The 26,155-nt window shown below is 45.2% G+C and overlaps 2 protein-coding genes across 2 annotated transcripts; both read right to left on the minus strand.

Annotated features, from left to right (window-relative positions):
• Nucleotides 1-1,287: 1,287 nt before the first annotated feature.
• On the minus strand, nt 1,288-2,880 carry LOC145363660 (uncharacterized). Its single transcript, XM_080218863.1, has one exon. The coding sequence runs from the start codon at nt 2,407-2,409 to the stop codon at nt 1,288-1,290; it is 1,122 nt and encodes a 373-aa protein (XP_080074989.1). The 5' UTR covers nt 2,410-2,880.
• Nucleotides 2,881-10,017: 7,137 nt separating this feature from the next.
• Nucleotides 10,018-21,973, minus strand: LOC145335569 (uncharacterized). Its single transcript, XM_080181376.1, has 3 exons — nt 21,559-21,973; nt 20,339-21,473; nt 10,018-10,970 (listed from the first exon to the last, which is right to left on the minus strand). Exons 2-3 carry the CDS (start codon nt 21,362-21,364, stop codon nt 10,176-10,178), a joined length of 1,821 nt encoding a protein of 606 aa, XP_080037502.1. The 5' UTR covers nt 21,365-21,473; nt 21,559-21,973; the 3' UTR covers nt 10,018-10,175.
• Nucleotides 21,974-26,155: the final 4,182 nt, after the last annotated feature.

Here is a 26,155-nt window from a genome sequence, read left to right on the forward strand (position 1 = left end):
GGTGTTGTCTATCCCTATCTCTGTCTGTGTTGGTTTGAAGAAACCTTCACGAACTGGTGCCCGTTGTTTTCTTCATAAAATTCCTACAATACAGGAGATTATTCAGCTCATTGAGTCTGCACTGACAACAATCCCACCCTATCCCCATAACCCCACATCTATTACCCTGCCAATTCCCCTGAAATTAGGGTCAATTTAGCATGGCCAATCAACCTAACCAGCATGTCTTTGGACTGTGGGAGGAAAGCCACGCAGGCACAGGGAGAATGTGCAAACTCCACACAGACAGTGACCCAAGCCTGGTGCTGTGAGGCAGCAGTGCTTACCACGTGTCACCATGCTGCCCTTGTGTTAGTATGTCTTGTGTTAGTTTAAGCGCTGCAGTTTGGAGAGGAAAGGGAGGCTGGAGATGGGGAGTAAATTATAAGGAAGTGGGTCAAGGCATTTTTTTTTGACAAGGGGATGCTGAAGGCAAATTTGAAAGAGGGGCAGTGCCTGAGAGAATCGTTGACCATGTCTGCGGACACAGGGAAGTAGGAGATCAGTAGTTTAGTGGGAATAGGGGCGATGGAGTAGGAGGTGGGGCTCATGGGCAAAAATGAGCCCTAAGAGGCCCGATAGAAGAGAAACTAGAGAAAGATGTGGGTTCAGGCCTCAGGAAAGGATAAAATTTAGAGAGAGTTTGGCCTTGTGGAAAGGAGGGAATTAGCAGAGACAGCTGATCAGATTGTCTCAATCTTAGTGACAAAGGAACTCCATGAAATCGTCATATTCCACCTGTCTGCATGGGTTTCCCCGGATCCTCTTGTTTCCTCCCGTGGTCCAAAGATGCTTGGGTTAAGTGGATTATTAAATTGTCTCTTAGTGTCCAAAATGTGTATCTTAGGGGGATTAACCATGTCACACTTGTGGGGTTATGGGTATTGGGCAGGGGTGGGTGTGGACTTGAGTAAGAAGCTCTTTTGGAGAGTTGGTGCAGACTCCATGGGCCAAATGGCCTCCTTCTGCACTGTAGGGATTGTTACATATGTTCTAACAGTCTAACTTGTTGGAGGTGAGGATGGAGGAGACAGGGGAGTGGGAAACCTCTTAAAAAGGATCTGAATTGCATGAGAGATATCGAAAAGTTCAACACCATGCATATATTCAACACAAAACTGATTTATTTGACTTTTAGTGAGAATATTAGGCCCTGTAAATGGCTGAGGTTTACCACCAATGTATACAGACCCTAATGAACATGGTTCAGTCCTGAATGTGACTGACAGCCAAATTCAATCAATATAGTTACTTGTGAAGTCTCTGGTGTCTGAGCAGCTGCGATGAAGTCATGAATCTCTTCCCACATTCAGAGCAGGTGAACGGTCTCTCCCCGGTGTGAATTCTCTGGTGTACAGTGAGTTGAGAAGATTGCCTGAATCCAGTCCCACAGTGAAGGCACCTGAACGGTCTCTCGTCAGTGTGAGCACGTTGATGGAACATCAGTTCCCCAGAACTTTTATAGCACTTCCCACAGTCTGGGCATTTAAAAGGTCTCTCATCATTGTGAACTCGCTGGTGTGTCAGCAGAATGGTTGATGTAGTAAATCCTTTCCCACACTCAGAGCAGGTGAATGGCCTCACCGCAGAGTGAACTCTCTGGTGTTTCAGTAAGCCAGTTGACTGAGTGAATCCCTTCCCACACTCAGAGCAGGTAAACAGCCTTTCCCCAGAGTGAATTCGCTGGTGTTTCAGCAGGTCAGATGACTGGGTGAATCCCTTTCCACAGTTGGAGCAGGTGAACGGCCTCTCCCCAGTGTGAATGCGCTGATGTACAGTGAGTACAGATGATCGCCTGAACCCAGTCCCACAGTGAGAGCACCTGAATGGTCTTTCTCCTGTGTGAACTCGCTGATGTACAGTGAGTTGAGATGATCGTCTGAACCCAGTCCCACATTGAGAGCACATGAACGGTTTCTCATCAGCGTGAGTACGTTGATGGGACATCAGCACCCCAGAACTTTTAAAACACCTCGTGCAGTCTGGACATTTGAAAGGTCTTTTGTCAGTGTGAACTCGCTGGTGACTCAGCAGTTTGGCTGAAATACTGAATCTTTTCCCACACTCGGAACAGGTGAATGGTTTCTCGCTGGAGTGAACTCGCTGGTGTTTGGAAAGGTCGGATAACTGAATGAATCCCTTCCCACACACAGAACAGGTGAAAGGCCTCTCCCCAGTGTGGCTGCGCCGATGCATTTCCAGCTTGGACGGGGAAATGAATCCTTTCCCACAGTCCCCACATTTCCATGGTTTCTCCTTAGTTTGACTGCACTTGTGGTTTGACAGGCCAGGTGATTGGTTGAAGCCTTGTGCACACACGTAACATGTGTATGGCTTCTCTCCACTGTGAACGATGCTTTTTCCTTCCATGTTTAAAATCTGACAATATTCAGTTCAGAATAGATTGAGCAACTCTGTCCAATATTGGTGTTATCTTTTATTTGAGCTTCTGGACTGCAATTCCCCCGTGAAATTAATTTAAAACACAAAAAAAGGGAGTGAGAGAAAACCATTAAAACACAAAGGCAGATTGTGGAATTGAGCTGAACAAATCTGGTAAGTTGTGGGTCCGGCTCTTGGAAAAAGTGACGGTGAAAACTGCTGGTGGTTGAGGCAGAGTCCTTGAATATCTTTAAGGCAGAACTGGATAGATTCTTGATAAGCAAATGGGTGGAAGGTTATTGGGAATAGGCAGGAATGTGAAGTTAAGGTGAAAATTAGATCAGCCACAGAGTGCAGCAGATTCAAGGGACCAAGTGGCCTACTCCTGCTCCTAATCTGTATGTAAAAAGCACAGGAGATGTGAGGAAGCATGCTTTTACACAGCAAGTGGCAATGACCTGAAACTTGCTGCCGACTAGTTGGGTGGAAATGGACGATGAATAATTTCAAAACAAAATTGGATAGACACTAGAGGGAAATAAAGTTGTAGAGATATGAGGATAGAGCAGGGTATTGGGACTGACTGGATTGCTGTAGACAGCTTGCATGGATCCAATGGGCTGAATGGCCTCTGCACCAGAATGACACTTTCTTGATATCTCACCTTCTAATTTAACCCTGGGAGTTCAGATATCACTCAGGTACATCTGCTCTACACTGTCTCCAGGGCTATTATGTCCTGTTGCCCGGAACTGAGCACAGTTCTCCAGATGTGGTCTAACCAGGGTTTGTCAATCTCAGGGCCTTTCCAGTCACACTGAGACCCGAAATCTTCTCTCTCAGACACAATCGACAAAACTGTTACCTTCCACATTCAGAGGCTGCCGATATTTAGGTTCTGATGTATTGAGTGACGCCATCAGATCACAATGTGATGTTTGATTTGAGTTTCCCATATGTCAATTCTCCACTTCCAGCACCCTGTAAATTTATAGAAACCATCACAGTCAGTCCAGGATAGAAATTCACAACATTCTCTCCTCCAAGTTGCCAAATGTGATTAAATGTTTTCTGGAGGTTTTATCATGTTTTTGCTATTGTGCCCATCCTCCAACCGCCAATCAGTCAACCCATCCTTCCCTGCTACCTTCCTGGGCCAACTGGAAAGCAAAAAAGACTCCTTACCTGATAGCATAATGATTGACAGTCAGACAAACAACTTTTATCCATTTTTATATCTGATGAAGAGAAATTTTCAAAGGAAAATGATAACAAAATGTCCTGAATGTTTTAGAGACTGAGGTTTGAATCCCACTACAGTAGATGGTGAAATTTGAATTCAATAAAAATCTGGAATTGAAAGTCCAATGATAACCATGAAATCATTGACAATTGTTGTAAAAAACCAACTGGTTCACTTATGTCCTTGAGCCAAGGAAATCTGCTACCTTATCTGGTCAGGTCTATGTGTGATTCCAGATCCACAACAGTGTGATTGGTTGACTCTTAAAATGCCCTCTGAAGTGCACTCAGTTCAAGGGCAAATAAAGATGGACAATAAGTGCTGGCCCAGCCAGTGGCAGCCACATCCCCTGAGTGCATTGGGAAACAAATCTCCCATCCTTAACTGGTCTGGCCTAAATATGACTCCAAACCACAGAGATGCGGTTGACTCTTAAAATGCCCTGTGAGATGGTCTAGCAAGCTACTCAGCTGAAGGACAATTAGGGATGGGCAATAAATACTGGCTCAGCCAGCGACTCCCACATTTCCTGAATGAATTAAAAGAATCCCTGGAGACTCCAGTCCAATCCGGGAGAGTTGGTAACTGGTCCAGGCCCTCAGCGCATGCGCCCTCTTGTACATTGTTCCTATAAAGATGGCGGCCGGTAACCCGGGCCTGGAGCCGCTCAGCTCCGACTCTATTCGGTGCGCGATTGAAACGGTACCGGGAACATATTATCTGGAGTGAAGCCTCTACGGGATATTTAGTAACCCTCCCAGCCCACTCCGCTGCTTCTATCCCTCCCCGGTCACCCAGCGGCTCCATTACTGAACCTCACTCCATTGTTTCTTTGCGGCTCCTCGCAGCTCGAGTCACAGCCCGGAATGCGCATGCTCCGGTCAGAGCCAGGTACCGCGCTTGCGCAAGGCGGTGCTATAATGTGGATAGGGCATATTCTCACCCGCAGAGAATGTTGGATAATCACCCGGCCATTCACATTGGTTTTGTTAAATAGAAAATATGGTTTGCAATCTGAATATGATTGGTACGACTGGGCCATAGTAACAACTGTATTAAATCGATTGATATAGAACTAAGGACTCGGGTAGTACAGTGGCAAGCACTGCTGTCTCACAGCCAGGGAACCAGGTTCAATTTTGGCCTCGGGTCATTGTCTATGGGGACTTTGCATGTTCTCCCCATATCTGTGTGGATTTGCTCCCACAGACCAAAGATGTGCAGGTTAGGTTAATTGGCTATGCTAAAATGCCCCTTAGTGTCAGGGGGATTAACAGGGTGAACAGTTGGGGTTATGGGGATAGTGCATGGGTAGGATTATTGTCAGCATAGGCTTAATGGGCTGAATGGCCTCCTGTAGGAACTCTATGAATCTATGAGCATACGCTGTCCACTAAGTTTGGTCCTGGGTCTAACTGACAACAGAACAAACATCTACAGTTAGAAGTGAATGCATCGGGCTCTCAGCAGGTTTTCCCCATAGACAGAACGATTAAACTGCCCCTCGCCAATAAGAATGCTGACATTGGATCAAATGCTTTGAGTTTTTAAAATCAGAGTATAAGCCACTGAGGAAAACGAAGGAAATCCCTTTGCACATGTGAATTGTCTAAGTGTTGTCCGCCTAGTTTGTGTTGTTCAATCAATAAATGAGATGACTGAGTGAATCCATGTGAAGGACACTGTGTCATGATGTGGAGATGTCGGCATTGGACTGGGGTAAACATGTAAGAAGTCTCACAACACCAGGTTAAAGTCCAATGGGTTTATTTGGTAGTAAATGCCATTAGCTTTCAGAGCGCTATTCCTTCGTCAGGTGAGTGGGGAGTTCTGTTCACAAACACAATTTACAGAATACTGATTAACTGTAAAGATTCACATTCTAATTTGCTATTCAAGTCTTAGAGGTGCAGACAGTGTGAGTGCAGATAGGATTAAGCATAGGTTAAAGAGATGTGTACTGTCTTCAGGCAGGACAGTAAGTGAGATGTTGCAAGCCCACTTAAATCATGGGGGTTACAGATAATGTGACATGAACCCAAGATTCCGGTTGAGGCCATCCTCATATGTGTGGAACCTGGCTATCAGTTTCTGCTCAGTGATTCTGTGCTGTTGTATTCCTGAAGGCCACCTTGGAGAACATTTACCTGAAGATCAGAGGCTGAATGCCCATGACCGCTGAAATGTTTGCCACGACAACAGATGAATGAACACCGCTTGACAATCACCAGGCAAGACTGTACTCTTCCTGTTGGTGAACACTTCACGCAGATTCGCTGAGCAGAAACTGATAGCTAAGTTCTGCACACACGAGGACGGCCTCAACCAGGATCTTAGCTTCATGTCACACTATCTGTAACCCCCATGACTTGCCTGAACTTGCAACATCTCACTTACTGTCCTGTCTGGAGACAATACATGTCTCTAACCTATGCTTAATGCTATCTCCACTCACATTGTCTGCACCTTCAAGACTTGATTTGCTAATTAGCTGTAAAGACTCGCATTCTAATCAGTATTTTGTAAACTGTGTGTATCTTTATATGTCCTGTTTGTGATCAGAACTCCCCCCTCACATGACGAAGGAGCAGCGCTCCGAAAGCTAGTAGCGTTTACTACTAAATAAACCTGTTAGACTTTAACCTGGTGTTGTGAGACTTCTTACAAGGACAGTGTGTGTCAGAGTGCAGCAGTCCCTCCATGTCAGACTGGAGTGTCAGCCTAGATAATGTGCTCAGCTTGATGAGTATTTCCTGTTATTGATGTGGACCATTCAGAAACAATGGACTCTGATGATGGCATCCAGTTCTGCTGTGATGATGTCATAGAGACTATTACATCACAGTGGAGCCTTAGTGATGAAAACAGTTTTGTTTCAGGTGGCAGCAAGTCCACTACTGATAAATCTGAAATGAAAATAGTGGGAATGAAAGCACCCCAAGGTATTTCAGCCACAAATGAGCTGGTATTGGTGATGGTGTGGATGTGTGGTCAGAAATTCATCTTGGGGTCAAATCTGACACCGAGATTGTTAAGAGTATGGTTCAGCCTCAGACGGTTCCCAAGGAGAGGGAGATGGACTATAAGATGTCGCAGCAGAAGGAGGCTATTTGGCCCATCAAGTTTGCTCTGCCATTCAATGAAATCATGACTGATCACGTGATTATCTGCAACTCCACTTTCTTGCCTTATCCCCATAAACCTTGATTCCCTTACTGATTAAGAAAAAAAATTGATCTCAGCCTTGAGCATATCTAATGACGCAGCCTGTACAGCCGTCTGCAGGAAAGAATTCCACAGATTCACTACCTTCTGAGAAGAAATTGCTCCTCATCGCTATCTTAATTGGATGACCCCCTTACTCTGAGTAGTGAGGGAACAGAAATTTTAGTGGTGACTGAAGACAGTGGCTTTGGCCTTTCCAATTTTTACCTGGAGGAAATTTCTGCTCATCCAGAACTGAATGTGGGATAAGCAGTTTGATAATTTAGTAACAGTGGAGGAATGGAGAGGGATGGGGGTGAGGTAGAACTGGGTGTTGTCAATGTACATGTGAAAACTAACATGCTGCTTTTGGATAATGTCACCCAGTGGCAGCATGTAGACGGGAAATGGGAGGAACCAAGGATACCTCAGTGGACACAAATTCAGGGGTTTTGGAGAGAAAAGGAGGTTGGCGATGGGGCAGTAATTTGCAAAGATAGTAATGTTTAGTGATTTTATTTTTAAGATGGGTGATGACAGTACATTTAAACTAAGAGCGCAGTAAGAAATGGGAGAGAATAGTCAACAGTGTCAGCGAACATGGGGAAGGTGGATGGTCAGTAGTTTTGTGAGAATGGAGTCAAGGGAGTTGAAGGCAGGTCTCATGGACAAGATGAGCTCAGAGGGAGATCGAAGGTAGGAGAGAAAGATAGAGCTCAGACAAGGAGGAACTTTACAGACACTTTGGTCTGGTGGTCTGTGGAAGGGAGGGAAGCAGCAAAGGCAGCTGATTGGATTGGCTCAATCTTAGTCACAAGGAACCAAAGAATCTGTACAGTGCAGAAAGAGGCCTTTTGGCCCATCGAGTCTGTACTGACTCTGAAAAAGCATCCCACCCAAGCCTTCCCCTCCACGCCATCCCTGTAACCCCACATATTTACCATGGCTAATCCACCCAAACTACACATCTTTGGACACTTGGGTGCAATTTAGCATGGCTAATTCACCTAACCTGCACATCTTTGGAGTGTGGGAAGAAACTAGAGAATGCGGAGGAAATCCATGCAGACACGGGGAGAAAGTGCAATCTCCATATCGTCACATAAGGCCAGAATCAAACCTGGGTCCCTGGCACTAAGGAAGCAGTACTAAACACTGTGTCATCTTAAACGACTCACACTTGGCGGAGGTGAGGATGGAGGCAACAGGGAGAGCTCTTTAAAAGGAAATAATTTGTGATTGAGATATTAAAAAAGACTTGATACACCTTGTTGAATACGAAGCTGGTGTAGTTGACTTTTATCAAGAATGCCAACTCCTATAACTAACCTGGAGTTTATTTAATGTTAAGGGCACAGATTTTGCTCTATGTTGTGCCCCCTGGTTGGGCAGGATGCAGAGATGGGAACAGTTCAAGAGGTCCACACAAGATTGAATAAAACAGTAGACTGGTTTATTTTTCGGTGTGCACTCTTCAAACTTCAATTCCCCAACTACTGGCAGCCTGCAGAGACCCGATGATGTCACAGTGATCACGTGACGTCATCTTAAAGGGGCCATGCCACACACAGCAATACCCCAAATACACAACAAATCTGAGTTTGCAATTTTTATTACATGAGGAGAGGTTGTGAAATCAGGAAATTATGTCCCAGACTTCTTGTGATGGTTTTATAGCAATCGAAATGTTAATTAAGAAATGGGGGACAACAATGAAATAGAATTACACTTAAAATAATACAACAGCTTCACACAGTACCAATACTTTAAACAGTTCCAAACAATCTCAATTTAACTACCTTCACCAATCTGTCCAGCAACACCTTATAGATTTTAAGATTTATAAAAATTCAGTGACTTTTTATTTTAACCACTCAGTGCCTTTATTCCTGTTGATGTTACTTCTAAGGTTAACCAGCAGTTGGCTTTTCACATCTGGCCTCCTTCACACTGCTTTCTGGGAGTTATCCAACTATTACTGCTGCTGGCTGAGATTTGAAACAACTCCCTTCATAGGTTTCCCCTTAACTATGTTCTTTCCTTTCACCTCTCTATTCTCACCCAATTTCCTCAGAACTATCTCTCCCAGAATTGGTAAACATCATCTCCTTACTTTAACATCGATAATTTAAAAGAAAAGTAAATTCACTTTAATCATACTTCACTCATGATACTTTGTGGCACAGCATGCATCTATTAACAGCCCATTCAGATCTCAGTCTGTTCTGTACCCACCCCTACTAAACCGTTTTGGGTAAGCACCTGTTTGAGGTCTTACTGGAATCATTAACACATCAAAGTCTCAGTTTAAATTCACACAGCCACTCTGTTTCTTGCTGTAATTACTACTCTCACACTCCATCAGTTTAAGAAAATGAGCAAATGCCAGTCAATGACCATCATCAATAAGAGACACTAGAACCACCGCCTCATGGTATTCAATGGTGGAACCATCACTGAATCCCCCACTATCAACATCCTTGGGGTCACCATTGACCAAAACCTCAACTGGACTCACCACAAACTCAGTGGCTACAAGAGCAGGTCAAAAGCTAGGACTACTGTGGTGAGTAACTCACCTCATGACTCCCCAGAACCTATCCAAAAGGCACAAGTCAGGAGTGTGATGGAATACTCACCACATGCCTGGATGGGTGCAGCTCCAACAACACTCAAGAAGCTTGACACCATCCAGGGCAAAGCAGTTCGCTTGGTTGGCACCAAACCTACAAACATTCATTCCCTCCACCTCCGACGCTCAGTAGCTGCAGTGTGTACTATCTACAAGATGCACTGCAGCAATTCACCAAAGATCCTTAGACAGCACCTTCCAAACCCCTGACCTCTGCCATCTAGAAGGGCAAGGGCAGCAGATAAATGGAAACACCACAACCTGCAATTCCTCTCCAAACCACTCACCATCCTGATTTGGAAATATATTACTGTTCCTTCACAGTCATTGGGTCAAAATCCTGGAATTCCCTCCCTAACGGCATTGTGGGTCAACCCTCAGAAGATGGACTGCAGTGATTCAAGAAGCCAGCAATACCTACTCAAGGGTAACTAGGCTTGGGCAATAAATGCAGGCCAGCCAGCGACGCCCATGTCCCACGAATTAATAAATTTAGAGACAGTTTTAGAGGAAGAGAAGCGATAGAGGCAGCTGATTAGATTGTTTCAATCTTAGTGACAAAGAAACTCCATGAGCTCCTCACACCTTATAACTGGGTTGGAGTTTATGAACATCAGCAGCTACAGACGCAATGAAGCTGATTTAGTTCAGAATGTGATGAACAGCAAAACCCAATCACTGAGATTTCTTGTGAATTCGCTGGTGCATTAGCAGGTTGGATAACTGAGTGAATCCCTTTCCACACACGGAGCAGGGGAATGGCTTCTTTCCAGTGTGAATTCGCTGATGTACAGCAAGGTCAGATGATCGTCTGAACCCAGTCCCACACTGAGAGCACCTGAACGGTCTCACATCAGTGTGAACACGTTGATGGGACAGTAGTTCCCCAGAACTTTTATAGCACTTCCCACAGTCTGGGCAGTTAAAAGGTCTCTCACCAGTGTGAACTCGTCGGTGTACAGTGAGGTCAGATGATCGTCTGAATCCAGTCCCACAGTGAAAACACCTAAAGGGTCTCTCATCAGTGTGAATGCGTTGATGGGATATCAGTTCCCCAGAACTTTTATAACACTTCTTGCAGTCTGAACATTGGAATGGTCTCTCCCCAGTATGAACTCGCTGGTGTCTCAGCAGGTTGGAGGAGTGAGCAAATCCCTTCCCACACTGGGAGCAAGTGAACGGCCTCTCACCTGCGTGAATGTGTTGGTGTGTCTGCAAGTGGTATGAGTGTCTGAATTCCTTCCCGCATTGGGAGCAGGTGAACGGTCTCTCCCCAGTGTGAGTGCGCTGATGAATTTCCAACTTGGATGGATAATCAAACCCTTTCCCACAGTCCCCACATTTCCATGGTTTCTCCCCATTGTGACTGCATTTATGTTCTGACAGGCCAGATGATCGATTGAAGCCTCGTCCACACACAGAACATGTGTAAGGTTTCTCCCCAGTGTGAACAGAGTTTTTTCCTTCCATCTTCAAAGTCTAACGATATTCCATTCACGATAAAATCTGTCTGTTTTAGATCCTGATGCGATGTTTGGTTTCAACTTCCCAACTCCAAATCCTCTCCTTCTAACATCCTGTGAAATAGATTTAAATCAGCAAAATGGGAGTGAGACAGAACCCACAAAAACACAAAGGCAGATTGTGAAATTGAGCTGAATGAATCAATCTGAGGTTCACTGGCCATTTGTGGGGCTGGAACTAGGAGAAAGTAACCATTGAGTACTGCTGGATTATCAAAAAACCCAACTGGTTCACCTTTGTGGGAGGAGCAAAGAGGGAGGGAGAGAGTTTGTGTTTAAGGGGCGCGCGAGAAGGGGGAAAAGCTGTTCCTATCAGCTGATTCAGGTGGCACGGTGGTACAAGTAAAGTTTATTTATTAGTCACAAGTAAGGCTTACATTAACAATGTACTGAAGTTACAGTGAAATTCCTCTAATCACCACACTCCGCCACCTGTTCAGGTCAATGCACCTGACCAGCACGTCTTTCAGACTGTGGGAGGAAACTGGAGCACCCGGGTCCCTGGCGTTATGAGGCAGTAGTACTAACCACTGTGCCACTAACAGTGGTTAGCACTGCTGTCTCACAGCTCAAGGGAATGGGGATCGATTCCTGGTTTGGGTCACTGTCTGTTTGCACGTTTTCCATGTGTGTGCATGGGTTTCCTCCGGGTGCTCTGGTTTCCTCCCACAGTCCAAAGATCTGTGGGTTAAGTTGATTGGCCATGCTAAATTGCCTCTTGCTGTCCCAGGATGCATAGGTTAAATAGGTGGGGTTGCAGGGATGGGGTTTGGGTGGAAATGTTGTCAGTGCAGACTTGATGGGCTGAATGTACTCCTTCTGCACTGTAGGGTTTTTATGATTCTATGATGACAAAAGAATTAAGGGCCACAGATTTAAGATTTTGAGCAAAATCTACAGAGCAATATGAGGAAGAAATTTTATACCATGAGGGGTGTTTTTATAAATATATAAAAAGGAAGAGGCTGGCTAGGGTGAACGTTGGTCCCTTAGAGGATGAGAAAGGGGACCTAGTGGTAGGGGATGGGGATATGGCTAAGGTCTTGAATAACTTTTTTGTTTCTGTCTTCACGGAGGAGGACGTGAATAATTTGCCGGGTGTTAGCGATGGAAAGGTGGTAGGACTGGAGGGTCTTAATGACATTACTGTTACTAGAGAGGTGGTGCGCAACAGACTGGAGGGGCTGATTGTGGACAAGTCCCCAGGACCGGATGGAATGCATCCGAGGGTTCTGAAAGAAATGGCGGAGGTGATAGTGGATGCCTTGGTGGTTATTTTCCAGACGTCGCTGGATTCCGGGGAAGTGCCGGAGGATTGGAAAACGGCTAATGTTACGCCGTTGTTTAAGAAGGGTGCCAGGCAAAAGGCGGGGAATTACAGGCCGGTTAGTTTAACGTCTGTGGTAGGTAAAATGTTAGAATCCGTCATTAAGGAGGAAATTGCGAGGCATCTTGAAGGGAATTGCTTGATAGGGCAGACGCAACACGGTTTCATTAAAGGGAAGTCGTGTCTGACAAATTTACTGGAGTTCTATGAGGATGTGTCTAGGGCGGTGGATAGAGGAGAGCCGGTGGATGTGGTCTTTCTGGATTTTCAGAAGGCGTTTGATAAGGTACCTCACAAGAGGTTACTGCAGAAGGTCAGAGGACATGGAGTTGGGGGTAGGGTGTTAGCGTGGATAGAGGATTGGTTGTCAAATAGGAGGCAGAGAGTGGGGGTCAATGGGTGCTATTCAGATTGGCGGTTGGTGACTAGTGGGGTGCCCCAGGGGTCGGTGCTGGGGCCTCAGCTATTTACCATTTATATAGATGATCTGGAGGAGGGAACCGAGTGTAGGGTGTCGAAATTTGCTGATGACACCAAGATTGGGGGAAAGGCAAATTGTGCGGAGGGTGTGGAGAGTCTGCAGAAGGATCTAGATAGGCTGGGCGAATGGGCCAGGAAATGGCAAATGGAATTTAATGTTGGCAAGTGTGAGGTGGTCCACTTTGGTAGGAAGAATGGTAGGAAGGACTATTACTTACGTGGCGAAAAACTGCAGCAGGCGACGGTGCAGAGGGACCTCGGGGTCCTTGTGCATGATTCGCAAAAACCCAGCCTGCAGGTGCAGCAGGTGGTCAGGAAGGCGAATGGGATGCTGGCCTTCATAGCGAGGGGGATTGAATATAAAAGTAGGGAGGTCTTGCTGCAGCTGTATAGGGCATTGGTGAGGCCGCAGCTGGAGTACTGTGTGCAGTTTTGGGCGCCGCACCTGCGCAAGGATATTTTGGCCTTGGAGGGAGTGCAGAGGAGGTTTACTAGGCTGATACCGGAGTTGAGGGGGTTGAGCTATGAGGAGAGGCTGAATAAACTAGGCTTGTACTCGTTAGAGTTTAGAAGAATGAGGGGAGATCTCATTGAGACGTATAAGATGATGAATGGGATGGATAGGATAGAGGTGGAAAGACTCTTCCCGCTCAAAAAAGACAGTAGGACTAGGGGGCACAGCCTCAAGATAAAGGGGGGGCGGTTCAGAACGGAGTTGAGGAGGAACTTCTTCACTCAAAGGGTGGTGAATCTCTGGAATTCTCTGCCCGTTGAAGTGGTGGAGGCTGCCTCGCTAAATATTTTTAAGAAGCGGGTTGATGGGTTTTTGATAAGAGAGGGGATTAAGGGTTATGGGGAGAGGGCGGGAAAGTGGAACTGAGCCACGACAGATCAGCCATGATCTTATTGAATGGCGGAGCAGGCTCGAAGGGCCAGATGGCCTACTCCTGCTCCTATTTCTTATGTTCTTATGTTCTTATGTAATGACTTGGAACTTGTTGCTTACATTCGAATGATGGCTACATCCAGGTCCTGATGAATCGACTAACAATGTCAGTTGACGATACGAGGTTTCATTTGAGATGTCTGCAAATCCTCTTCTAATACCCTGTAAATGAAATGTACAAACATAAGAACATAAGAAATAGGAGCAGGAGTAGGCCATCTGGCCCTTCGAGCCTGCCCCGCCATTCAATAAGATCATGGCTGATCTGTCGTGGCTCAGTTCCACATTCCCGCCCTCTCCCCATAACCCTTAATCCCCTCTCTTATCAGAAACCCATCAACCCGCGTCTTAAAAATATTTAGCGAGGTAGCCTCCACCACTTCAACGGGCAGAGAATTCCAGAGATTCACCACCCTTTGAGTGAAGAAGTTCTTCCTCAACTCCGTTCTAAACCGCCCCCCCTTTATCTTGAGGCTGTGCCCCCTAGTCCTACTGTCCTTTCTGAGCGGGAAGAGTCACTGTCAGTCGAAAAATGAAATTCAATAAGAAGTTGACAACTACTCACGCTGTCTGCTGCACTTTTCCCTTTGTCATTGTCAGCAATCCCTCGATTTGAGGGCGATGTCGCCTCAGGGTTATGAGTTTCTGCCATGGATCTTCATGTGACTGAACTGAGCCCACAGATCTTTGGGCAAATGGGGAAGACATCCCATGATATACTGGGATCTGGAAAGCAAAATTTATTTCCCTTTCCAAAAGAAAAATTGCTGGAAAATCTCTGCAGGTCTGGCAGCATCTGTCAGGAGAGAAAAGAGCTGACGTTGAGGCCAGATGACCCTTTGTCAAAGCTATTTCCCTTTCTTTCCTTCTCTGCCACCTGCCTCATCCATAAGACATTGGGACTGAGAGGATTGATGCAGTTTGATGGACAAGTTGTCTCCATTCTGAACAATGGGGAACAAGCTCCTCCCACTCAATGACAACATTACCCGAAATGATGACGGCTGCGCATGCGCCTTGTTGCATATTGCCCCCAATAAAGATGGCGGCCTTGAACACAGCTCGAACATGAGGAGCTGTAGTACGGCTCGGTGCAAACTGGGTCCGGGAAGCTCTTTACCGAGGTTCGTGGCCGACAAAACTTCTTCCGCAGCGTTTCCGTCCACACGCGAGATCCTTCGCCCCCTCCGTACCGTCAATCACCTCTAACCGATCTCCGAGCCGAAAAAAACCTTCTCCATCGCCATTATCCACATTGCGCATGCTCCAGTCAGAGCGGGCCCCGCCCTTCATTCACTGTGATTGGTTGGAAGACCAGCCTCTTTCGCTCGGACTTCCAACCCCTCCTCTTTCCATTGGTCCGCGCTGCCGTCAATCAGCCAGGCATTGTGACGGTGACTCGCTGCTTGTCCAATAATAACAGTCTCAGTGTAACAATGACGAAGAGGCAGTCACCTCGAAAGCTTGTGCGTTTACTATCAAATAAATCGGTTGGACTAAAACCTGGTGTTGTCAGACTTTTTACTATGTTTACGCCAGTCCAACGCCGGCATACCCACAACAATGACACACACAGGCTCCAGTACAGTCAGAGTGAAGATGGAGCCCAGAGAAAACAGAAAATACTACAAAATCTCAGCAGGTCTGACAGCAACTGTGGAGAGAGCGATTCCAGCCAACGTTTCGACTCTGGATGACCCTTCGTCATGGATTGGCTTGATTTACTTAGGATTGATTTACTCTTGAGTATAACAACAGTGTTTATTCCAATAATAAATCAGGCTGCAGTGTGTTAGTGAGCAGAGTTTTGGATCCAATGTAACGGAAGTACAGACGGTATAGAATCCCTGCAGTGCAGTAGGAGGTCGTTGAGCCTAAACCGACAACGATCTCACCCAGCCCTATCCGTGTAACCCATGTAGTTATCCTGCCAATCCTCGACACAATTTAGCATGGCCAATCAATCTAATCTGCACATTTTTGGAGTGTGGGAGGAAACAAAAGCATCCAGAGGAAACCCACACCTACACAGAGAGAATATGCAGACTCCACACAGACAATTAGCTGAGACACGAATTGAACCTGGGTTCCTGGCACTGTGAGGCAGCAATGCTAACGACTACCTGTCAGGCTGCCTGTGTTTTAAGGAATCTCATTAAAATCTGGAACTCGGGTGGGGTTATGGGTTGGTGTTAGGTGGGAATCAGATTTACAGAATTTCAGAATGAATCCCTGTAATAGCAGCAATCCAACTGCTATATGTTGGTAAGACTGAGGGAAGTATTTAAAGTGGAGACCATCAGTGTGTTCAAGGGTAATGTACTGATGGAATTTATGAACTTATGAACTGAGAAAATATTGAGAGCAAAGAAATCAATTTCGAAAATTGTAGTCACTTCACATTGTTCCAGAAGTGGTGTCTGGTTGTGGAGATGTCAGTTTTTACACAACACACAGTCAGCCTGTGGTTCCATTCTGAATGGAGAATCTCTGAGTCGTGCAATTCACATCATTGGGGGCCAGATTGTCTGCTCAGACAGAGGAAGATTTCTGTGACACCAATGAAAAGCAACACACACACTCACATACAGAGTCTCACACCTTTCAAATTTTCTCCTGTCACTTTATTGTTTTTAGTCTTTCTGAAATAAATACTGAATAAAGTATAAAACCATTCATAAGAACATAAGAAATAGGAGCAGGAGTAGGCCATCTGGCCCTTCGAGCCTGCCCCGCCATTCAATAAGATCATGGCTGATCTGTCGTGGCTCAGTTCCACTTTCCCGCCCTCTCCCCATAACCCTTAATCCCCTCTCTTATCAAAAACCCATCAACCCGCTTCTTAAAAATATTTAGCGAGGCAGCCTCCACCACTTCAACGGGCAGAGAATTCCAGAGATTCACCACCCTTTGAGTGAAGAAGTTCCTCCTCAACTCCGTTCTAAACCGCCCCCCCTTTATCTTGAGGCTGTGCCCCCTAGTCCTACTGTCTTTTTTGAGCGGGAAGAGTCTCTCCACCTCTATCCTATCCATCCCATTCATCATCTTATACGTCTCAATGAGATCTCCCCTCATTCTTCTAAACTCTAACGAGTACAAGCCTAGTTTATTCAGCCTCTCCTCATAGCTCAACCCCCTCAACTCCGGTATCAGCCTAGTAAACCTCCTCTGCACTCCCTCCAAGGCCAAAATATCCTTGCGCAGGTGCGGCGCCCAAAACTGCACACAGTACTCCAGCTGCGGCCTCACCAATGCCCTATACAGCTGCAGCAAGACCTCCCTACTTTTATATTCAATCCCCCTCGCTATGAAGGCCAGCATCCCATTCGCCTTCCTGACCACCTGCTGCACCTGCAGGCTGGGTTTTTGCGACTCATGCACAAGGACCCCGAGGTCCCTCTGCACCGTCGCCTGCTGCAGTTTTTCGCCACGTAAGTAATAGTCCTTCCTACCATTCTTCCTACCAAAGTGGACCACCTCACACTTGCCAACATTAAATTCCATTTGCCATTTCCTGGCCCATTCGCCCAGCCTATCCAGATCCTTCTGCAGACTCTCCACACCCTCCGCACAATTTGCCTTTCCCCCAATCTTGGTGTCATCAGCAAATTTCGACACCCTACACTCGGTTCCCTCCTCCAGATCATCTATATAAATTCATGAGTACTTGTTGAGATTCCCCTGAAAGACTGTTCATTTCACTCCCTTAGTTGTGATTTCCAAATTCTCGCCACTCTTTGTGTGGAGAAATTTATCCTGGATTTCCTATTGGATTTCTTAGTGACTATTTTAAATTGATTGTCTCCAGTTTCACAGTAACTTCACTGCAGTGTTAATGTAAGCCTACTTGTGACTAATAAATAAACTTTACATTTTGCTCTTCCCCTTAAGAGGAATTAAGATTCTTGTGGTGGGCAGGATGCGAGAATTCTCCCCTGCACTTTCACAACCTTTCCTCAAAAGATAACACCTTTACCTTAGGAATCAACCGGTGAACTTTCTCTGAACTCACTCCAATGAAAGCATGTCATTCCATAAGTAGGGAGACCAAAACTGTGCACAGTACTCCAGGTGGTATCTCAGCAATGTCCTGTGTCATTGTAACAAGTTCCCTTTTTCAAACTCCACCCCCTTGCAGTAAAGTCCAATGCTCCATTTGCCTTCTTTACTTGCTGTACCTTCATACCATTTTTTCATGATTCATGTACAATAGAACATAGAACATTACAGCGCAGTACAGGCCCTTCAGCCCTCGATGTTGCGCCGACCAGTGGAACCAATCTAATGACCCTCTAACCTAAACTATTCCAGTGTTATCCATATGCCTGTCCACAGACCATTTGAATGCCCTTGAAGTTGGCGAGTCCACAACTGCTGCAGGCAGGGCATTCCACGCCCTTACTACCCTCTGAGTAAAGAACCTACCTCTGACATCCGTCCTATAATTACCACCCCTTAATTTAAAGCTATGTCCCCTTGTGTTAGCCATCACCATCCGAGGTAAAAGGCTCTCACTATCCACGCTATCCAATCCTTTGATCATCTTGTGTGCCTCAATCAGGTCACCTCGTAACCTTCTCCTCTCCAATGAAAATAACCTCAAATCCCTCAGCCTTTCCTCATAAGACCTTCCCACCATACCAGGCAACATCCTGGTAAACCTCCTCTGCACCCTTTCCAATGCCTCCACATCTTTCTTATAATGCGGTGACCAGAACTGTACACAATACTCCAAGTGCAGCCGCACCAGAGTTTTGTACAGTTGTAACATGACCTCACGGCTCCGAAATTCAATCCCTCCACCAATAAAAGCTAACACACTGTACGTCTTCTTAACAACCTTATCAACCTGGGTGCCAACTTTCAGGGAGCTATGCACATGTACCCTGAGATCTCTCTGCTCGTCCACACTACTGAGTCCTTCCATTAGCCCTATATTCTGTACTCCTGTTATTCTTACCAAAGTGAATCACCTCACACTTATCCGTATTAAACTCCATCTGCCACCTCTCGGCCCAGCTCTGCAGCTTATCTATGTCCCTCTGCAAACTGTAACATCCATCCTCACTGTCTACAACTCCTCCGACTTTGGTCGGAGATACCCAGATTCTTCTGTACAGCAGTATTCTTCAGTTTCTTATATTTAAATAATTTTCTGCTTTACTACTCTTCCTGCCAAAGTGGAAAAGCTCCCACTTCCCACACTAGATTCCGTCATTTTTCTGTCCATACAGATAACTTATCTATGTCCCTTACAGATTTTTTACATGTACCTCACAACTTGCTTTCCTACCTATCTTTGTATCATTCATTTTGGCAACAATACAGTCAATCCCTTCATCCAAGTCATTAATCAAGGTGGCTGATTTCCTCTCAGTTGTGGATATTTGTCCCTATTCTGGGGAGTCGGGAATCACTCACCCCTGGACCTACACTGACAGGTAAAATCCCAGACAGTTCTTTAGTAAGGAGTTTTCTGGTTCCTCACCATGCATTAGTCAGGATACAAAAACCCAGCTTTTTTATAGTCCACTACTGGACGCCCCACTCCCTGAGCCTATAACATTCAACAGGGTCAGTGCTGAAGTTTCACTGTGAGAGTGATTCCCAGAGTAACTGTCAGAATCATATCACCACTGATGTTCCAGGTTTGTGCATTTTGTTATCCTGGTGTCTAACACACACACACACACATCAATAAAACAGGGAATTCCTGCAAGTTCTCTATTTGGAGATCCAATGTCTGTTGTATAACTCTCCCAGCGGTTAACTGGCTCCTGTGAACTCACCCAATAGTATTTTAATGTTGACTTTAACAAATATATTTTAAACAGGTTTCTTTTAAATGAGTTAAAACTGGCCTTAAAATGGCAAATATAGTATAATAAACACAGTAATTTTCAGCTTGCAAACTTTAATCTGCTGTTTTACTTTCATTTAGGAGCAGATCCCAGTTGTACACCAATCTCTGATTCAACAGCATATTTTCAGCATTCACCGTCATTCTAAAAGTAGAAGTTGCTGCAAAATCTCATTAAATCTGACAGTATCTATAAAAACAGAAGCAGTTAATGTTTCCAGTTGAATATGACTCTTCTTCAGTTCCAAAACATTAACTCTATTTCTCTCTCCAGAGTTGCTGTCAGACCCGCTGAGTTTTTACTGCACATCCTGTTTTTATTCATGAGTTCAGAACTCAGACAAGAACAAAACTTAGAGACAGTTTGGCCCGGTGGGCTAATGGAAGGGAGGGAAGCAGCAAAGGCAATTGATCAGATTGTCTCAATCTTAGTGACAAAGAAGCTCATGAGCTCCTCACACTTATTGTTGGAGGTGAGGATGGAAGAGGCAGGGGACAGGGGAAGTTCTACAAATGGAACTAACATGTTTGAGATATTAAGTGCATTCATCACAGTAAAAGCTTATTTATTTGAGTTCCACCCACAATACAAACCTTACATCTGGGATCGAGTTTATTAACATCAGCAGAAACAGACAACAATGAAAATAGAACCTCAATGTGATTAACAGCAAAATTCAGTCTTTGCAGTCACTCATGAACTCGCTGGTGTTTCAGCAGGTGAGGTGACTGAGTGAATCCCTTCCCACACATGGAGCAGGTGAATGGCCTCTCCCCAGTGTGAATTCGCTGGTGCTTTACCAGGTTGGATAACTGACTGAAGCTCTTACCACAATCAGAGCAAGTGAATGGTCTCTCCCCAGTGTGAACTCGCTGGTGTCTCTGCAGGGTGGATGAATCAATAAATCCCTTCCCACAACTGGAGCAAGTGAATGGCCTCTCCCCAGTGTGAACTCGCTGGTGTTTCAACAAGATGAATGACTGACTGAATCCCTTCCCACACTCAGAACAGGTGAACGGCCTCTCTCTGGTGTGACCTCGCTGGTGCTTTAGGAGGTTGAATGACTGGGTGAATCCCTTCCCACATTTGGAGCAGATAAATGGCCTCTCCCCATTATGAATTCTCTGGTGTTTCAGCAGGTAGGATGAATCAGTGAATCTCTTTCCACATTCAGAGCAGGTGAATGGCCTCTCTCCAGTGTGAACTCGCTGGTGTTTCAGCAGGATGGAAGAGGTAGGGAATCCCTTCCCACAATCAGGGCATGTGAATGGTCTCTCTCCAGTGTGAACTCTCTGGTGTGTCAGCAGGATTGATGAGGTAATGAATCCCTTTCCACACTCATGACAGATGAATGGCCTCTTCCCAGTGTGAACCCACCGGTGTTTCAGCAGATGGGATGAACAAATGAATCCCATCCCACACTTGGAGCAGGTGAATGGTCTCTCTCCAGTGTGAACTCGCTGGTGTGTCAACAAGATGGATGAGGTAGTGAATCCCTTCCCACACTCAGAGCAAGTGAATGGTCTCTCTCCAGTGTGATTGTGTCGATGAGTTTTCAGTTCAGATGGAAATCTGAATCTCTTCCCACAGTCTCCACACTTCCATTGTTTCTCTTTGTTGTGACTGCACTTATGCCTCAACAGGCCAGATGATCGGCTGAATGTTCGTCCACACACAGAACATGTGTACGGTTTCTCTCCACTGTTAACCATGCTTTCCCCTTCCATGTTCAAAACCCAATGATATTCAGATTACAATAATTTAGGCGATAGCGTCAGATCTTGTTGCAACGTTTGGTTTGAGTTTTCTCCCTTCTAGTCCTGCACTTCTAATATCCTGTAAAAAAAAGTCTGAAGTTAAAAATTGAAGCAAATGTTTCTTTTGGTTTGAGTTTACTGTGTGTAAATCCTCCCCTTCTCACCCTCTGGAAAAGGAGACTCCAAAATCCATCACTGTCAGTCCAGGATAGAAATTCACAACATTTTCTCACAGGGACAGTGATAACCGTGCATTTGTCCTGCCTCTGAGAAAGATGACAGCCATTAACCCAAATCTATCAGTGTTTCTCCTTCACTATTTCATGTGATGTGGGTTTTATTGTCATGACCAGCATTTATTTCCTGCCCCTGAGGAGGGCAGTTAGAGACCAAATTGCATGTTGAAAGTCTATGGAAAGACAGCAGATTGTCATGAATAAACAGGGTGGGTTTTTAAAATTGTTCACAGCTGTAATGGTTACTCAAGTGAAATTATATCCAGATTTCCCAGCATTTTGTGAATTCTATTTAAATCTCACCCCCAGCTCTATGATGGGATTTGAACCCACCCCCAGAACATTAGGCTGTATCTCTGACATTACCACCACCTCCCCGATTGTAGATATGCTGCAATTAACCCCCGGGTCGGTGCAAACTCGGGCCTGGGGTTTTTTTTATTCTGCGTTTGAGGCCTCCTCCACTGACGGTTTCTGAAGCCTCTGCACCCACACTGCGCATGGGCCAATCGGAACCCGCATTGCGCATACTCCACTCGGAGTAGGTACTGCGCCTGCGCAAGCAGCTGCCATTGTGACAATGCGACGCATTCTCTCTCGCTGTGAATGCTGGGTAAGAGCACCGCCATAGGACGGCGATAATGTTCAACACAAAACTGTGCTTTGTCATCCAATTACGATCAGAACTATACGGTTAATATATAAAATTATTAAACCAATTGACACATCTACCAGTTGTGTGGTAGGATTGTTATTGGACGAGTATTCCAGAGACCCAGGGTCCTTTTCGAATCAACCCGACTCTGTCTTAGTTGCAGCAAGATGTAGTTGGATTGGTCGTTTGGGCAGAACAGTGGTAGATGTCGAAATATATCACCGTTCCTTCACAGTCACTGGGTCAAAATCCTGGAATTCCCTCCCTAACTACATTGTAGAGGTAGCTCACCACTACCTTCTCAAGAACAGCTAAGGATGGACAGCTAGCGATGCCCATGACCCACAAATTAATTTAAAAAAGTATTTAACCTTGATAAGTATGAAGTGATACACTTTGGATGAAGTAACAAGACAAGAAATAATTAATGATTGGAAGAGCAGCAGATAGATCTTGGGGTACTTATTCACTTAAGGTAGCAGAGCAGCTGAATAGAATAGATAAGAAGGCATATGAGACACTCGCTTTTATCAGTGGTGGCATACAGTATAAGAACAAGGAGATAATGTTGGAGTTGTACAGAATGTTGGTTAGACCACAGCTGGAGTACCATGCGCAGTTCTGATCACCTCACTATAGGAAGGATGTGATTGCCAGCATTTGTCCCATAGCCTTATACGAATGCTATATTTCAAGTGCTCATCCAAATACTTTTTAAAGGTTGTTAAGTTTTCAGTTCCTGGAGGGGATACAGAGGAGATTCACCAGGATGTTGCGTGGGATGGAATATTTGAGCTATAAGGAGACTGGATAGGTTTGGAGTGTTTACTTTAGAGCAGAGAAGGCTGAGGGGTATATGATTGTGGTGTATAAAATTATGAAGGATATGGACCGGGTGAATAGAGCCTTGGTTGAGGGGTCAATTGTGAGGTGACATAGTTTTAGGGTATCGGACAAAAGATTCATAGGGGAGTTGAGAAAAAAAATCACAGAGGGTGGTGGGAATCTGGAATAAACTGCCAGGGAAGGTAGTGGAGGCTGAAAAACTTAACAACCTTTAAAAAATACTTGGATGAGTACTTGAAATATAGCATTCAGATAAGGACATGGGACAAGTGCTGGAAAATGGGATTAGCATAGGAGTTAGTGGTAGCTATTGTTGGTGCAAACTCTATGGGTCGAAGGGTGTTTTCTGCACTGTATGACTATGACTGTAAATCTGGCTCAGTTTCTTTCACTCTAACAATCTTTGTCTGTGTCTCTATTTCCCTCTTTTGGTCTTTGTTCTATTTGCTCACTGTCGATGTGCAACTAAGTTTCACTGGATTGATTCCTGAGATGAGGCGGTTGTCCTTGGAGGAATTCAGTGGGATGAGTCTGTCCTCTCTGGAGTTCAGAATAATGAGAAGTGATATAATTGAAAAGGGAGGGGAAAGGAAAACAGCAAACACTTTATGTTGCCCCAGGAAAAGTGGGGTCTGGTGGTACATATGTCAGGTTTTACACAGCACATGGTCAGCCTGTGGATTCACCCAGGATGAAGAATCTTTGAATGATTTTATTCAAAGCACTCGGAGAGGAACCATCTAAGAAGGAGCAGCACACACAGATAGCCAAGCACAAAGATCCAAACACACTCTCTCTTCCTGTCTCTTACACAGACATGGGCATGCATAGAGAGACACCCACGACCAAACAGCCATCTTAATTCAGAGACACACCCATATAAGTAATTCCAGCCCCACCTTGTGGAGAAAACAGCCCATTCTGACTAATACTGGAGATTAAATAAGTGTCTTTACAAACCACAGTGTTTGAGAAATTCAAGTAACCATTACCGTCCCCCCACCCTCAGGAACTGTGAGCAGTTCTGATTACCCATTTCCACCCCGTTCCCTAAACTTGAGTCTATGTTGAATAACATCTAGGACAGCAGCAATGACAAATCACTAACACTGAGCTGCCTCTTGTCAGCCTGGGTGAAGAGCTCTGGTGGGAGATAGTGTAAATTACAGACAACATCCCTGGGTAATCAGTGTCTCTTGGTTCTGGAATTACCGAATATGGTGATCCAGCATGTCTTGCAGAGGTTGCTGGGTCAGGGTTGTGTGGTGTTGTGGTCACTGTTCTCCTGAAGGCTGGGTAGTTTGTTGCGAACCTGGTGTTGTGAGACTTCTTACTGTGTTTACCCTAGTCCAACGCCGGCATCTCCACATCATAGAGATTCTAGATCCAGGGGGCAGTCTAAAAATTGGGGCGAAGCCTTTCAGAAGGGATATTAGGAAGCACCTCTACTCAGAAAGGATGGTAGAGGTTTGGAGCTCTCTTCTACAAAAGGCAGTTGATGCTAAATTAGTTGCCACCTTTAAATCTTGAGATAGATACATTTTTTGTTCAGCAAAGGTATTAAGGGATATGGGAGAAAGGCAGGTATATGGAGTTAGGCCACTGAAGAGCCATGATCTCATTTAATGGGGCAGAACAGGCTCGAGGGGCTGAATGGCCTACTCCTGTTCCTATGTTCGTACGTGGGGAGTTTTGACCCACACCGAGGTAGAAATGGAAGAATTTTTAAAAAACTTCAATCCCTCTGTTAAAATTAAAGCCACATCAAATAAAACTGAAGTTGATTTCTCAGACACTGCAGCGATTAAACTAACACAAGGAAACAACAGGCAGCAGTTAGCAAAGGCTTCTTCAAACCAACACAGACAGAGAGCGAGAGAGAGACAGAACCACTCCCCCCCCGCCACACCAACACTCACACACATACCAACACACAATTGTTTGTAATATATATAAATGATTCTGTTTGTAACATGTATAAATGGTTTGGAGCAAAGTGTAATTGGTTTTATTAGTAAGTCTGCGAACAAAAAGGTTGGTGAATTTGCGGATCGCAATGAGGACTATCAGAGGATACAGCAGGAAATAGATCGATCGGAGACCTGGGCGGAGAAATGGCAAATGGAATTTAATCCGGACAAATGTGAGGTAATGCATTTTGGAAGATCTAATGTGGATAGGAAACATACAGTAACCGGCAGAACCCTTAAGAGTATTGATTGTCAGAGGGATCTGGGTGTACAGGTACACAGGTCACTTAAAGTGGCAATGCCGGTGGAGAAGGTAGTCAACAAGGCACATGATATGCTTGCCTTCATTGGCCGGGGCGTTGAGTTTAAAAATTGGCAAGTCATGTTGCAGCTTTATAGAATCTTAGTTCACACACAAATATACAGCTGCTCTTGGATATCGTGTTCAATTCTGGTCACCACACTACCAGAGGGATGTGAAGGCCTTGGAGAGGGTACAAAAAAGATTGACTAGGATGTTGCCTGACATGGAGGGCTATGAGAACAGGTTGGAGAAACTTGGTTCTTTCTCACTTGGAACGATGGAGGTTGAGGGGGGTGACCTGATAGAAGTCTACAAGATTATGAGGGGATTGGACAGAGTGAATAGTCAGGAGTTTTTTCCCAGAGTGGAAGTGTCAATTACCTGGGGGCATAGGTTGAAGCTACAAGGGGCAAAGTTTAAAGGAGATGTACAAGGCAAGTTTTTTTAGACAGAGGGTAGTGAGTGCCTGGAACTCGCTGCCGGGGGAGGTAGTGGAAGCAGCTGTGATAGTGACTTTTAAGGGGCGTCTTGACAAATACACGAATAAGGTGGGAATAGAGGGATATGGTCCCCGGAAGGATATGGGGCTTTAGTTCAGTTGGACAGCATGGTCGGTGCAGGCTTGGAGGGCTGAAGGGCCTGTTCCTGTGCTGTAATTTTCTTTGCTTTGTTCACACACAAATACACTGACACATAATCTGATATTCACAAGGACACACATACACACACACACACACACACACACACACA

The sequence above is a fragment of the Carcharhinus amblyrhynchos genome, unplaced genomic scaffold, assembly GCF_965287045.1.
Source record: "Carcharhinus amblyrhynchos unplaced genomic scaffold, sCarAmb.v2.hapA scaffold_39, whole genome shotgun sequence".
Classification (NCBI taxonomy): domain Eukaryota; kingdom Metazoa; phylum Chordata; class Chondrichthyes; order Carcharhiniformes; family Carcharhinidae; genus Carcharhinus; species Carcharhinus amblyrhynchos.

Coding starts and splice junctions, on each gene's coding strand:
- LOC145363660 (XM_080218863.1), bottom strand. CDS start 2,409: ATGGAAGGAAAAAGCATCGTTCACAGTGGAGAGAAGCCATACACATGT.
- LOC145335569 (XM_080181376.1), bottom strand. CDS start 21,364: ATGGAAGGGGAAAGCATGGTTAACAGTGGAGAGAAACCGTACACATGT. Junction 10,971..20,338: donor ACCTGCTGAAACACCAGCGA/GTTCATGAGTGA, acceptor TAGACTTTGAAG/ATGGAAGGAAAAAACTCTGT.